General features: G+C 35.4%; 1 protein-coding gene and 1 long non-coding RNA gene across 2 annotated transcripts in view; one reads left to right on the top strand and one right to left on the bottom strand.

The window, feature by feature from the left end:
• SYTL5 (synaptotagmin like 5) overlaps positions 1-10,923 on the bottom strand; it is a 156,797-nt gene extending 145,874 nt beyond the window's left edge. Inside the window, exons 1-2 of the mRNA XM_069063476.1 lie at positions 10,786-10,923; positions 645-1,134 (exon numbers count right to left, since the gene is read on the bottom strand). Coding sequence (XP_068919577.1) covers positions 645-763 — 119 coding nt within the window. The 5' untranslated portion in view covers positions 764-1,134; positions 10,786-10,923. The remainder of the gene's footprint in view (positions 1-644; positions 1,135-10,785) is intronic.
• Positions 10,924-10,957: 34 nt separating this feature from the next.
• Positions 10,958-15,018, top strand: LOC138142369 (uncharacterized). The gene is made up of 3 exons (XR_011163415.1): positions 10,958-11,048; positions 12,702-12,861; positions 14,337-15,018. It is a non-coding gene; the product is annotated as an uncharacterized lncRNA (long non-coding RNA).
• Positions 15,019-15,603: the final 585 nt, after the last annotated feature.

The raw sequence follows: 15,603 nt of genomic DNA, 5'->3' as shown, positions 1-15,603 counted from the left end.
CTTTCTTTCTTTCTTTCTTTCTTTCTTTCTTTCTTTCTTTCTTTCTTTCTTTCTTTCTTTCTTTCTTTCTTTCTTTCTGCCACAGACCTTTTATGTGAGTCTGGTAATGCCTATGGTTCCCTTCTCAGAATAATGCTTTTAAATGCACAAAAAATACACAATATTACAAAGGAAACCAAATATATTGAAATACAGTTGCCAAAATATTCATTTAAAAATGTTCATTGACTGTAGGTTAAGAATGCTCAGATTAGATGATTTTCCAGATGCTCTTCTTTCTGAGGCAATAGCAAATAAACACAAGAGCAGCTATACAATGACCAAGATCACACAGGTGGTAGACTGATCTCAAGTCTGGTTCTCCATCTACTGTGCCATGCTAACCGCCTCTCATAAAGTTACTTCTCCCAGAAGGTTAACAAGAAAATGTCAAAATTGCTTTAAGATCTTTCCTGATTAACAATGCACATCCATTAAAGCCAATAATTCTATAGACTCATAGGCTCTTAGAGTTAGAAGGTACATTTGAGATCATTCAGGATAATAGCCTTCAATCTACTCAAATTATCTTCTAGAAACTAGATCTAGAAAACTACAGAAAGGTGAGAAGTGTTAAGTGAGAAAAATTAATCAAAGAAGATTACCGTATTCTCTTATCTTCAACTTTCTTCAAGTATTCATCTCTCTTTAAAACTCCCAGGATCATTTCCTTCTCATGCTCCAATAAAAATGATAGATTGATCATCTCTGTGTTCTTAGACATGGTATTTCCGCAAGAATCTCTGAAGCAAGTGTCTGGATAGGCTTAAGATGAATTGACTTCTGTAACTGAAGGATTTTTTAAAAAAACACATTGATAAGAGAATCCAAGGAGTCAATTAGCATCGCATTGTATTCTTCATGAAGTCTGTGCAGACACTCCCAAAGGTGATCACATGTTTTCTCAAGAGGCAAAGGGGAGAAAAAGGACTTCCATGAAGATCACCTGCTGAGAAACTCATTTTTTTTTCCTTAATTGGAGATCTACAAAGTCTTCTTAGGTTACAGCTAAGTTCCACCATTTAAGGTCCAACTTCAGTGTTTCAGCACAGATACAGTTCAAGAATTTGAGTGGCTGTCCAAATCCTAAAAGAACTGAAAAGGGGGTGGGGAAGAGAAAGAAAATGGAGGAAATGACTTAGAAATTTATTTAGGGAACCATATAAAACCACCATATAAAACAAAACTTTATGAGTTCAAAATCTGTGTTTAAAATTTTTGCAAAATTATTCATTAAGGAAACTGATCTATAGTTTTCTTTGTGTTTTTGTTCTCTATGGTTTAGGCACCAAAACCACATTGAGTGTCATAAACCACTTAATTTTTGAAACAGTGGTATGTCTGGATGAGGAACAAGATCTTTGATTTGTCAACCAAAAAGGTCTAGAGTTCTAGGAAGAGGTTGAGGATAGAAATATAGTTTTGCAAGTCCCCTCATAGGAAGACAACACACACAGGTAGCAACAACACACAGGATTGTGTTTAAGTCTCAACTCTGAAGAAATAATACATTCACAAGTAATATGATTTTTCATGGAGTATTCTTATATCAAAGAAAAGAAAGATTTCTATGGCTAATCTTTGTTTGAAGAAATATATTTTATTTAGAATAAGACAGGATTATGAATTTAAGAGGATAATATATTCAGTGCATGGAGGACCATAGACTACAAATTGAATATACTCCCAGAAGGTGAGGGCAAGATCAAGAAAACATCATTCTCTTAAACTGATGCTAACAGTCAACATAGAATAGGTAATGTGGGAGATGTTAAGAGAGGTATAAAGGAGAGAGGAGATACACAGATATGGTCCAGATCTAGCCAGAGGTAAATGTCAGAGTGGTGAAGGAACTTGCCCTGGGATGGGATTCCTGTAGTCAAAGCAGACAACTCAAAAGTCTTAAAGTGCAAGTTTTAATTTACTGAGTGGAGTTTTACTCTACTTTACTAAACCGAGGGACAAGTGAGCTCAACTTCCCTCTATCTTCTTACTGAGTTCAGTGACCCCAGGTAAAAAAAATGGAAGTTCTAGTGGGGGAAAGGTGATGGGAAGTAGTTGCTGTGTTTGCCCTTCATTTTCAAAGAGGACCTAGTTGACTTTTGTTTGAGTGAGGGAGGGCTGTGCAAGGTCACCAGCCTCACTTTCTCCTCCAGAGCCATCTGGATAGTGGGAAGTAGTGATGGGAAATAGTGATGGTCTGAGAGGTCTCATGCTCATTAAATTGCTCCTTTAATTCTCCTTATATCCTCCTTTCCCTGAATTACCTACATCTGGGTTTTTAGGTCAATCTGCTTAGGGGTTGGGGACAGCTAGGTGGTATAGTGGATAGATTCCAGGCCTGCAAGTTCAAATCTGGCCCCAGACACTTACTACATGTGTAACCCTGAGCAAGCCATTTAACCCTGTTGGCCTTAGTTTTGCCATCTATAAAATGAGCTGGAGAAGGAAATGGCAAATTGCTCCAGTATCTTTGCTAAGAAAACCCCAAGCAGAGTCACAAAGAGTCAGACACAACTGAAACAACTAAACAACAACTTTGGTGTGTGTGTGTGTTAATTCAAGCTACATTTGGTCTGCATCACAGCATCCACAATAATCCACCCTCTCACCTCTGGCTAGCCATCAATGACTTAGGTGGTCAAGGCAGTAACCTTTGGCATCACCTTTATATAATAACAACTTTCATTCCCTCATCCTTTCAGCAAAATATAAGGATCTTTCTTATAAAGAACAGGAACAATATTCAAAGATATTCTATGGACCTGCCTGTACCGCAGCCTACTTTGGGGGGCTTGAGCTGTTGCTACTGCTATTGTCCGTAGTGTACTCTACTAGAACCTGTGACACTATTCATTTTGCTGGAGGCTACTGCCCCTAATACTACTTCTGCCACTGGTGCTGCTGCCTGTAAGGGTTATGAGATTTAAAGATCTTCCATGCCCTGTTGGACTTGCTGACGTAGCAGGAAGGGGCGGAGCAAGAGGAAGTGGAAGCAAAACTAGAGTTCCTGCGGTGGCTGGCGGTGGTGGCGACGGCAGCAGCAGCAGAGGCAGTGGCAGCGCGAAGCCCTTTTTGAGTTAGCCAGAATTTCTGCTAAGGACTCCTGCTGAGGACTGCCAGGGGCCGGAGCTGCTGGGAGCGCGCTTCCCGGACGCTGGGTGGTTGCTGTGAGTGGGGAGAGGAGGACCTTTGCCTGAGGTAGCCTGTTCTGTTTCAAAGGCTTGAAAATGTGGGTGCTTTCTACTTTATCTACCTGTGCCAATGCCATAACTACTCTGATGGCTTTCACTTTCTGGTTTTGGGACTCAGTCTTTTGGTATCTTAATAAATTTTCCAGCTTATTCCCCCATATGGCAAGCATGATGTATTTTGTGATGGATAATTATATCAGCATATCTGTAATCTCCATAGGCATTGTGAATATGGCATTGCTGATACACTGCCCCTGCTACAGTTCAACAACTGGCAGTCTAGCAAAAAGGGAAACAGGTAATTAAAATTATATGATCTACAAAAAAAAAATCCCATAATGAAAATAGTAGTAGATCATTTCAATTAACCACTTTTTTTTTTTAAGCAATCAGGGTTAAGTAACTTGCTCAAGGTTACACAGCCAAATGTTTCTGGGTGGGTGCTAAGTGTCTCAGCCCCAGATTCGATCCCCAAGTCATCCTGAAACTTGAGCTGGAGCTCTTACTCGCTGTGCTACCTGGCCGCCCCATACTTAACCACTTTTTGACAAATCTTTATTAGTCATCTGCTAAATATGAAGCACTATGTTAGACTGTGGGAATAGAAACAGAGATAAAAAATACAATCACTGCTTATTTACTAATAGAGACTGGTAACACAAATCATTGTAATACAAATTGGAATATTATAAATTATTATGTATTTTGTTAAATACTAAGCAGTATAGGAGAAGTGTAAAACATGGTCACTGACCTGAAGAATCCTATCATTTAGTTGTGAAGACAAATAACACTGAAAATTATGAAGCCAAATTTACTCCATGTGTCACAATCTCTAATTAATTTTGTTCATCACTCATACCCAGTTATTTTGAGTACAGATATCTGAAGGAATTTTTTTTAATGTCTCTCTTTTTGGAACCAGTTTTGGCATTTGCCTAGGAAAAAAAGTCATTACTTGGCTCTATTACTTCTATCAATGAAAACCAACTAATTAATTCATCTTTAAACTAATCGGTCAAAAAATGTCAACTTCCTTTCCAGTGTTTTATATATGCTACAAAAGACTTCAAATTAATAAAATTAAAAATTCCAAATCTTTTAGCAATAACATTCTTTTTTTTTGGAGGGGGGAAGGCAGGGCAATTGAAGTTAAGTGACTTGTCCAAGGTCACACTTCAAGTAAGTGTTAAGTGTCTGAGGCTAGATTTGAGGTCAGGTCATCCTGACTCCAAGGCCAGTGCTCTATTCACTGCACCACTTAGCCACCACAACATTCTTTTCTTTAAAAAAAAAATTACTTATGACTTTTGCTTTTCATTACATTTATTTCCATTTTTATCACTAGACCTCCTCAACCCAGAAAGTACTTCATAGTAGCAAAGATTTAAAAACAACAATAAAAGTCCAGGAAAAAGATCTGACATTATATGTAATATTCAATACCCTTAATCCCACCTCAGCAATGAAGAGAGAGAGAGAAATTTTCTCATCTCTTCTGTGAGGCCAAGCATGGTAATTATGATTATAGTATGCATATATATATATATATATGCATATAGTATTTTTTGTTCTTTTCCTTACATTGTTGTAATCTTCATGTATATTATTTTCCTAGTTCCTCTTTCTTCACTCTGCATCATTTTTCATATTCATTATTTATTACAATACAATACTTAATATTCCATTGCATTTATGTGCTTCAATTTGTTTAGCCATTTCCCAATTGATGGGTACTTAATTTCCAGTTTTTGCTAACTCAAAAAGTAGAGCTATTAACATTTATATGAGAAATAACTTTCTGTCTTTTACCTCATTGGAGTATATATTTAGCAGTAAGATTTATAGGTCAAAAGGTACAGACATATTAATCATTTTCTTAGCAAAACTAAAAATTTCTTTCCAGAAAGTTTAAAGCAGTTCACAGTACAGAAACAGTAATATTAATTAGTATGCTTGCCTACCTTCTTATCCATTGCCATATATTGTTAGAACTTTGTTTAAAATTTTGCATCAATATTCAGGAGTGATATTTGTATATACACTTTCATTACTTTATCTCTCCCTGATTTAATTATTAAGTTCACATTTATTTAACAAATACAATTTGGCAGAATGTTTTCCTTGGTATTTTTCATTTGTTTAGGAGGAGCATTAATTCTGTATTTGTAGCTGTACTAACTCTCTAAGCCATTATAATTCTCAAAAAACAAATGTATTATTTTTAGAATTTTTGATTTCTCAGTATTTAATGTCTTTATTAAATCTTTATTAAGAGCTATATTTTTCCATTGTGTTCCTTGTCTCAATTACTTCTTTTATCAAGCTATAATCTGCAACTCTCTATGACAATTCTCTAAGACTAAGTTACAAAAGAGGTCCCAATATGCAGTGGTAAAGGGAGTTTTAGTATTGAGAGGTCTGGTAAAATCGCAGGTCCAGCCTCCACCACCACCCCATCCTCAACTTGAGTTATTAAAAATGTGTTTAATATTTCTGCTATTATAAATTTATTTACAATTTCTCTGTCATAGCACATAGCCTATTTTTAAAAATATATTCCACGTAGAGTTAAAATATGCATATTTTAAATGTTCCCATTGGAACATTTAACTTAAATTGGAACATTAGGCCGTTGGATGGCCTAAGTCTTTTGGATCCCACTGCCCTTCCTCTGTATATTTTCCTTTTTATCTTTCTTTTAGATTTGTTCAAATCTGATAAAGGAACATTAATATCTTCTGTAATTATTGCATTACCATTGACATATTATTTCAATTCAGTTCACTTTTCCTTTATGAAGTCAACTGTTATGCTATTTTTTTGCCTACATATTTTAAATAGATATTCTTTTATTATCTGTGGCATCTTTAAACATAATGGAGTTTATCTATCACTCTTGATACTGTTAATTTTTATTTTTGCTTAGTCTGATGTCAGTATTGGAGTTCTGCTTTTGGTGAATCAACTGATGCATACTAATTTTGTTCCAGTTCTCATTTTTATTCCACATGTGTCTTTATATTTTAGTTGTGTTTCTTCTATATGGAAAATTATTAGATTATAACTATTAGTTTTGTTTTCAATTATTATTATTTTCATAATAGTCTGCTGCTCTCTTTTATCATATTTTAAAACTCATTCACATTTCCCATCTGATTTGTTAAGTGTGTATTTTTCTCTATTTGCTTATTTTTATCTAGTTTTATCCTCTTCTCTCTTAAGTGAGCATTTTGTCCCTGCAATTAATCATGCTTATACTGCTTTATACTATTCCCTTAGGCTCTTTACCTGTTTCCATTTACTTGCCAATTACTTGATTTTATTTTAACAGCTAACTCTCTTTTTGTGTATTTGACACTTATTTTAATACTTCTCTTTTCTCTAGCAGTTGAACATGAAACTAAAATTCTCCCCTTATTCCATTTCCTCCCAAGTCTTAGTTTAAGAAATGTTTCCGTTCATTTTCCAAGAACTGTTCTTTTGCTTTGCCCTCCAATTTCTCTTCCTTTCTAATCTATTCTGAATTCTATTCTCTAGTTCATGTATTATACACCTACTTGTTCCTTCTTTAATTTCCCTGAGAGTAGAGCTTTTAGAGAACCAAAATTATATTCCCTTGTTTATCCCTTTTCTAAGTTATTAAATTTATGAATTTTACCTCATACTCCTCCCTCCCACTTTTACATTTCTCAATCTTAGAAATATCAATTCATGAAGAAAGCAATGTCAAATGCCAGCAGTGTCATGAGACAAAAGTTACTTTTTATCATGAAGCTCAGTCTTTATGAAAGTACTTTGAAAAAGAACTGTCCTCACATATTGGTAATCATGGATTGCTCAGCAATATCTTTCAAACACCACCATTTTCACCAACATGCCCTTAACATGATCAGGCAATAAATTAATAAATATATTTGGGCAGCTATTATATGCTAGACACTTTGCTAAGCTCTGGGGAAACAGATAGAATAAGTGAATATATATACACATACACATATACATGTATATGTATATATACATATGTACATATACATATGTACATGTCTTTATGTGACCTGCCAATATCACAAAGGCAGCAGTACTCAGCACCATGACTTGCCTTGAGTTTAATACCAACACACTACCCTCAGTGTCACACTTCTTCCTAGATTATTATACGCTATAGATTATTTGTTAATTATGAATATATACCAGCAAAACGTAGAAAGATGCAATTATGAAGTAGGAAAACAGAACTCATGCTGAAAAAAAAACCAGCAACTGTTCATTTCACATCTGGTCCCTGAAATTTGCTTATGTTACATTTTTCTTTTTCTTCTAAATTCATGGGAACAGTTATAAAACTGATTTCAACAAATATCCTAAATATGTGTCCGGATAATGAAAAGGCAGAAAATGTTCTGACTAATTTTAGTCTTTAAGTAATCAGGAAACTTCATCAAAACTGAATAAATGAATGGTTGAACAGCCCATAAAACAAGGCTCGCAGAGAATGTTAGGTAAACAGGAAGAGAAGTACTATGTACAGAATCACAGAAGGCAGGGGTCCCAAAAGGAAATGATTTATCCCACAATTCTCCTCCTTAGCCAGTTCTCATCTTTATTTTGATTCTGATAGTAAATGGCCAGGACTAAATGAAAACATGAAAATTTGGTGACCTTTTTTCAGAATTTCAGGGAGGTAATCTCTGTGATTCTGTCTAAAGTCTATTCACACACATTGTGTGCAAATGTGAGTATGAATGTTAGTGTATGTGTGTATGTGTGTGCAGTTGATTATATATGTGTTATAGAATCACAGAATATTAAAGTTGGACAGGACCTCAGAGGTCATATAATTCTGCACATATCTGAATAAGGATCTCCTCTACAATATTTTCATGAAATAGTCACTAAGCAAGTTTAAAGACTTCAAGTGTAGCACAGTAAAAGGTATGCTGGTAAATGTTTAGCAAATGACTTTCCAGGAAAAAAATGTACATACACCCACAATACATTTTTAAAATTTTAAATGGATTATTAACATTCCATCAATTAAGAGATGGCTTAATGTTCAGCATGAATATTTTCACCTTGGAAATTGGTAAACACATGATTTGCAGCATTTGCCAATTTCCAAGGTGAAAATGCTCACACTGAAAATTAAGCCATTATCTTCTGAGCCAGTTAGATCTAGCTCCAGTACTCTGGAGAGAACTCACTGCTCCCTGAGACTGGCCAGTCCATTTTTAAGGAAGCACTAATTGTTAGGAAACTTCTTTATCCCAATTTGCCTCTGAAGAACTGTTCCCTCTAGGAAAAATTTATGGGAGTTTTTGGGCTATAGTTGCATAGGATTAGAAGATGTGAGTGGGTTTTGAGTTGTCTCATTACCCAATAATTTCCAAATTTTATTGTTGCTATTTGGTTGATTAGTCATGGCTGACCTTTCATGACCTCGTTTGGTATTTTCTTGGCAAAAATACTAGAGTAGTTTGCCATTTCCTTATCCAACTCATTTTATAGATGAGGAAATTGAGGCAAACAGGGGTAAGTGGCTTGCCCAAGGTCATCCAGCTGGTAAGTGTCTGAGGCTGGATTTGAACTCTTATCCTTCTGACTTTAAGGCTGGTACTCTATTTGCAGTGCCACTTAACTGCCCAATTTCCAAACTACTAATTTCAAGTGAATTCTTTATGCACACATGTATTAATCAAACCTTTTAAAATATATTGCCTTTCACTTAAACAAAGAATTGTGCAGATACTGTAATAGTTTGAAATGACAGAAGCCACTTCTTTTTATAAATTCAATTTGTATCTCATTTTCTAAATACAAAAAACCCAATATGCTGCTGAAAACCATAACAATAGAATACAAACTCAGAGAGGTCTTACTAAGCTGAACCTAGCATGGACCTAACAATAGACTGAATGTCATCTGAGAGCCAGTCTGCCTAAGTCTGGAGAGGCTAATTATCTACCAAGAGGATGGAAACCATGTTATGATTTTTGGGAGAGGAGGGGGACACAATAGCTCACAATATCATGCATTAGTGGTAGAACATAAATGAAAACCAATGAAATCACTGATCCTTCAAGTATTGAAGAAAGAGTTGTTACCTACTGCCTAAGATCATTTGACTTTGGGTACAATTTTAATAGAATAAATAAGAAGTACTAAATATAATGTCCCTAGGGCATATTCTCAAGCTTCTTTCTCTCATCTCCAGTAGAACATAAAAACTTCCAAAAGCAGGAATTTGTTTTTGTCTTTGTATCCAGAACCTAACATTGTATCTTTCAAATGATAGTCATTCAGTAAATGCTTTCTTAGAAATGTAAAAGTAAAAATAATAACTTTTGCATATCACTATAATTTACAAAATATTTTTCATATACCTTCTCAGTTGATAATCATAACACTATATGATGAATGCTGCAGGTAATATTACTCTGATTTTAAAAACAAGAAAAGTGAAGCATAGAGAAGTTAAGTGATTTGCTACACAGTGTTCTTTTTATTCTTTTAATATATAAGGTGATTTTGAGGGATTCTACTTTTCTGAACATTTAATTATAAGAGTATTTTAAATATGCCTTGATGGGTAAAATGAATTTCCATATAGAAATGTATTAGTTTCCATTCAAATATTTTGAGGAAAAGGGCAGTCAACCTTTTTCCTTTCAAACTTCCAGTTTCAAACTATGTACTAGGAAATTGGTGGAATTTTTTTTTCCTTTCAAAGGAGTAAATATGGCATTAAGAAGTAACAGAATGTAACTCACCATAAGAGAAACTAATGCTTCTTTAGAGTGTATAATCACATGTAATCTTTGAGTCTGGACTCCCTGTTGTATTCATCTTGGAATTGTTCTAGGGCTCTAAATTTTAACAGTCTTCCCAATAAATGACTCTACAAGTATGACAAAGACTTAATGGGGTATAAAAAAAACCCATGTTTGTGAAAATCAAATAGTTGAATTGCTTGATTAAATCAAAGAGGTACTGAGTAAGAGGAAAATTTGTCAGTGACAGAAAGAAAAGTCCTTCAAACTTGAACTTCTCACGTCCCTAGGATATACATTTAGGATAGAGGCAGTGCCCATTCAGTGAATCCATTTGCCTCACTACCTATATGACCCTTTGACACCCACCAGACAAAATCTACATCGTAACAAATCAGGTAATTTGATGCTCTAAATAAATTCAATGTCCCCATCTCCTAACTATTACTTAGCACAATTTCAATAACTAAACTTTTTTTTAAGGAATTTGAAAAGAAATGAAGAAAGGAAGAGAAAGAAAAAGAAAGGGAGAAATAGAAAGGAAGAAAGAGAGAAGAGAGAAAGAGAAAGAGAGGAGAGAAGAAAGAAAAAGAAGGAAAGGAAGAGAAAGAAGAAAATAAAGATAAAAGGAAAGAAAGAAGCAAAGAGAAAGTCTACATGTACAAAGAGAAGATATTACAAAAATGTGAGATAGTTCCTGATACCCCCAACCCCTAACAAATAACTAATGAAATAATAAAGGAAGCCATCATTCTCTCTATCCTGTATTACACAGTCCTTACCTTGTTCAGAAAGCTAGAATTGGGAGATTTATCTCCTCTCCTGTTCTTGTAGACCAAGGATATCAAATGCTGAACTGCATTGAACCTAACAGAGTAAGAGAAACAGGAACTTGAAAAACCAGCCTCTCTCCTTCCCACAATGTATTTACACACCACACACACACACACACCCAGTGCCACAAAGCAATGTTTGTTTGTGGTGGACAGTGAGCCTGGGAGCAAGCAGTTTCTCCACAGCTTTGTTTTCAAAGGGTGACTCAAAGGTAATGTCTCTGTCGTTTAGCAGAACAAAGGTAAATTTAGCTTTCTCTCTTCCAAGGCACATTTGGGGAAATGTTTTAAGTGAAATGATTACCCAGAAAAGGGCTTCAGAGGTTTTTGCCTTTTATTGCTCCAATGTACCTCAACGAAACACTCCATTGCTGAGCTACTAGGGAAAAAGGTTCATAAATGTCTGTCTCTCTTGACTTTTATGTAAAATACTCAGGCTAATGTTAACTCTGAGCTAAGCTGTAAATGACAAGTAAAACTTAAACTCTCTCTTAAACTCTCTTAAACGTCTTTGTGCCAGACTGTCATGAGTTTCTGGAATTCACAATATCAGGTATTCATTACAGTGAGGCAATTTATGCCATATGGTAACTTGGAAAAAGTGCATATCAGAGAATGACTTATAAACTGAGGGGGGAGGAGTTGGAATCATGCCAAAAGACCCAAGTGAATACTAAGCTTTTAGATATTATATTGATTGGTCTAAGTGACCAGGCCCTTTTAGGGTTCAGGAAAAGAACTGATAAATGGTCAAACACTATGTATGCATAGGCATTGCTTAAAGGAAACAATATAAACTATCAAAAGTCACATAAAAAAATGTTCCAAATCACAAATAGAGAAATGTGAATGAAAACAAGCTTGGAGGTTGTACCTTACTCCCATCAGATTGGCAAAAATGTCCAAAAAAAAGGAGAATGATAATTGTTAAAATGGGGCAGGACAACAGGAACATATTGATGAACTGATGGTGGAGCTATGAATTCGTCCAGCCATTCTGGAAAGCTATTTGGTATTATGCCTCCAAAGTCACTAAACTGTACATACCCTCTGATACAACAACACTGCTATTGGGATGACCTCTCCCACTCCCTCCCCTAAATTATTCAAAGAAAGAAGAAAGGGGCTCATACATACAGAAATATTTATGGTAGCTCTTTTTTTATATCAAAGAACTGGAAACTTAGGGGGATGCTAACCAATCAGGGAACGGTTGAACAAATTATGGTTTATTAACGTAACAGAATATTATTGTGCTGTAAGAAACGACCAAAGGGAGAGAAATAGAAAAAATCTAGAAAGACTTGTATCATCTGATACAGAATTAAATAATTAGGCCTTGAAAATTATTTATATGGTAACAACACTATAAAGAAAAAAAAACTTTGACAGATTTAAGAACTCTGATCCATGTAATAAGCAATCATGATTCCAATGATGGAAGCATGCTACCTTACAATAAAATTATATAGAATCAAGATGTAGAATGAAGTAGATGTTATAGAGCTAACCAATGGGGGAATTTGTTTTGCTTGACTATGTATATTTGCTTTAGGTGTTTTGTCTTTTCTTTTTCAATTTTTAGGGTAAGTGATATGGGGAAGAAGGAGATTAGCAATGATTATCTTATAAAAGGTCTCTGAAACATTTAAAAAATTAAAAGAAGAGAACAGAAACAAAGACAACAAGCAGGACAGCTTCATAAATTATAAGCTGAATTTCTAATATATTTAAAAGGAAAAGCAATCTATATATAAAATAGATTCACTTTTTCTGTTCTTTTTTATATATGTAAATTCTGGTTTTATTTAGTGTTTGTTTAGCTAAGAATAAAAACAATGTTGTTGTTTTTTTTTTCCAAAAAGGAAGGACTATTTGTCACATTCACTACAAGGACTTAATCATGTAATAGAGAAGATAAAGGATATACATTCCTGTCTTATAGCTACCCCTGTGCCCCTAGGATGCTCAGCTTCAGAATATGTAGCAGGCTTGTCCAGACAGAAGAACCATTTTCCATTCTAGGTAAATGTTTATGTAGAGTGTCTCAATTTTTCTTTGTTTCTCATCGTCTATTACCATTCCACCAGAATAGAAAATCTTACTCTATAGTCAATAGACACACAAGGGTTACATTAATAGATTTTTCAGGGATTCTGTGAACTTGAACAGGAAAAAAAATTACATCTTTATTTAAACGTAATTGGTTTCCTTTGCATTGTGTATACTTTATTTCATGTATTTAAAAATAGTAATCAAGAAGAGAGAACAATAACCCAAGAATCATAGCAACTAGCATTTATATAGGGCTTAATATTTATTATCTTATTTAATCCTCACAATGACCCCATGAAATAGGTGCTATTATTATTTCCATTTTATTGAGGAGGAAACTGAGGCTGGTAGAGGTTAACTGACTTGCCCAGGGTCACATAGCTGGGAAGTATCTGGTGGTGGATTTGAACTTAGGTCTTTCTGATTCCAACTCTAGCACTCTATGCACCATGCCATTTTGCTGCTCAAAAAAAAGGTTAAGAACTGAACTGGAAGGAAAAGTATTTTTGAAGCCAGTATCAGTTATTCAAGACCACTTAATGGATCAGTCTTCATAGGGCCCCCATCTTGAGTCAAATGTTCCTCCTGTTGACACTCTGTTGGGCCTGTGTCTGGCATGTACAATAAATCTTAGACCTATGAGAGGTGACTTCCTTACCTCTTTTGCTCTGGGTAGCCAGAAAGATAAATATATAAATCAGTAAGTTCTACTAATAGCACACAAGCATGGAGAACATAACAGTGATGGGGTGCTTGGGATCTATGTTTGTAATATCAATCTGTAATATTAGTTTGTAACATCAGTTTGTAAAATCAATTTGTAAAACCAGTCTATAAAAGTCACATTTCCCCGAGCCCCCCCCCCCAGCCTCAGAGCATTAACTTTGCCCCTTCCCCCTGCCAGCACTCTGCCCAGCAACAACTCATGAATTGTTTATGTCTTCTTGGAACAATAACAAGCTACACCTATGAATCCTTCACTAAACCATCTATAAACATTTTAGCTTAGGCAAATGTTATCTTTCCCTAGTATAATGGTCAGCTGTATTTATGAATTCTTCAAGGCACTATCTATAGGCTAACTCCTTAGCCAATTATATACACACTGAGTCTCTGTTAGCCTTGGTTCCCAACATCCATCTTGTCAAACATGACACTGATGAGTGTCAGACTAGGCACTTCTCAGTCAGCCCTTGACCGCTAGCTGACTTAGTGATGTTTCAGGCCAAAAACCACACCTCCAGGTAACCCTCCTTTGGGCTATTTCCCAGTGAATTATGGGCAGTTCTGCACAGTTGACATTAAAAGTGAATGTTCCTTTAAGCACTGACCACTCCTTAACTCCTCCTTAATCCCACCCTTACTCACCTAGTTAGCATAATTGACATCTGATTAATTACCTAGACTTCTTAAAAACTATGCCTATGTATTCTTTAAACTTGCAGGTTCTCTAAGAACTCTTGCCTGATGTACAGTGTAACAATAAATTTTTACAATCCTGACTTCAAGACTGCTTGGACCTACTGAATTCTTTCCAGACTGAATGGAAGGGATTCTGGTCATTGATAAGGATCAGAGTTCCTGTATAACCTATTGCCATCTCCCCATCAACAGGATAATAAGTACCATTCAGTAAGCACCATTCTAATTATCCTCCACTGGATACCTTCCAGATTTTCAAATCCTTCCTAAAACACTGCACCAAGAAATGAACACTGAAGATGTCTGAGTCGGCCAGAATACAATGAGACAATTATCTCTCATATACTGGACACTATGCCTTTCTTGATGAAACCTAAGATCATAACTAGCTTTTGGGGTACCATTGGTCATATTATTAGACCATTTTGAACTTGCAGTCTACTAAAACATAGAAATCTGTTTCAAACAAATGGCTGTCTTGAGAAGCTACTGCTATCTTTTCCTTGTGAAGTTGGTATTTTGAACCCAAATATAAGACTTTGTTTTTATTTATATTTTATTAGGTTTGGTCCATCATTTTAACCCGTTGAAATCTTTTTGGGTCCCAAACCTGTTCATCAATAAATTGACAAATATTTCTTAATTGTTTTCTATATACTAGGCACTGAGGATTTGAATACTGCAGTTAAATGGCAGTTGCTATGGGTGACTGTAGAGTGAGTAGGGAAAAGAGGACAAATTTAAGAAATGCTAAGGAGGTAAAAGGAACAAGACTTAGCAAATGACTGGGTATGGGATAAAGCTGTGAGTGGGTGGCAGAAGGATATATGGTGGCTAATGTGGAAATATGTTTGTACGACTTCACATATATAATGGGTATCATTGCTTGCCTTTTCAATGAATGGGAGAGGGGTGGAGGGAGGGAGAGAATTTGGAAATGAAAATTTAAAAAGTAATGCTAAAAAAATATGAAAGGGAATAAAATGGGAAGATATTTTTTAAAGAAGGTTAAGTGGGCAATTGCAGGGTAGATAGCAAGATGCCTGTATTGGCTAGACCTTGGTGCTTTGGTGGGATGACTGAATGGGGATGAAGCTTGGTCTGAAGTTTGACTTGGCCTGCAATCAGCTAACAGGGCTTTTGCCTTAGCACAAGCTGAAAGGGTTAGTTCACTCTGGGTTGGGGGATCTCAGGAAATTCAAAGAGTGGCTTCTCCAATGTATCATTCAACATATTGGCTATCTCTCCCAGTTTTGTGACATTGATGAATTCAATAATTATCTATAGCTT

The sequence above is a fragment of the Petaurus breviceps genome, unplaced genomic scaffold (genome assembly GCF_028583685.1).
Source record: "Petaurus breviceps papuanus isolate PSGF00001 unplaced genomic scaffold, PetGlider_PUasm1.0 90574, whole genome shotgun sequence".
Taxonomy (NCBI): domain Eukaryota; kingdom Metazoa; phylum Chordata; class Mammalia; order Diprotodontia; family Petauridae; genus Petaurus; species Petaurus breviceps.
The sequence above is the reverse complement of the archived record's forward strand: the minus strand, read 5'-3'. Positions and strand labels throughout refer to the sequence as shown.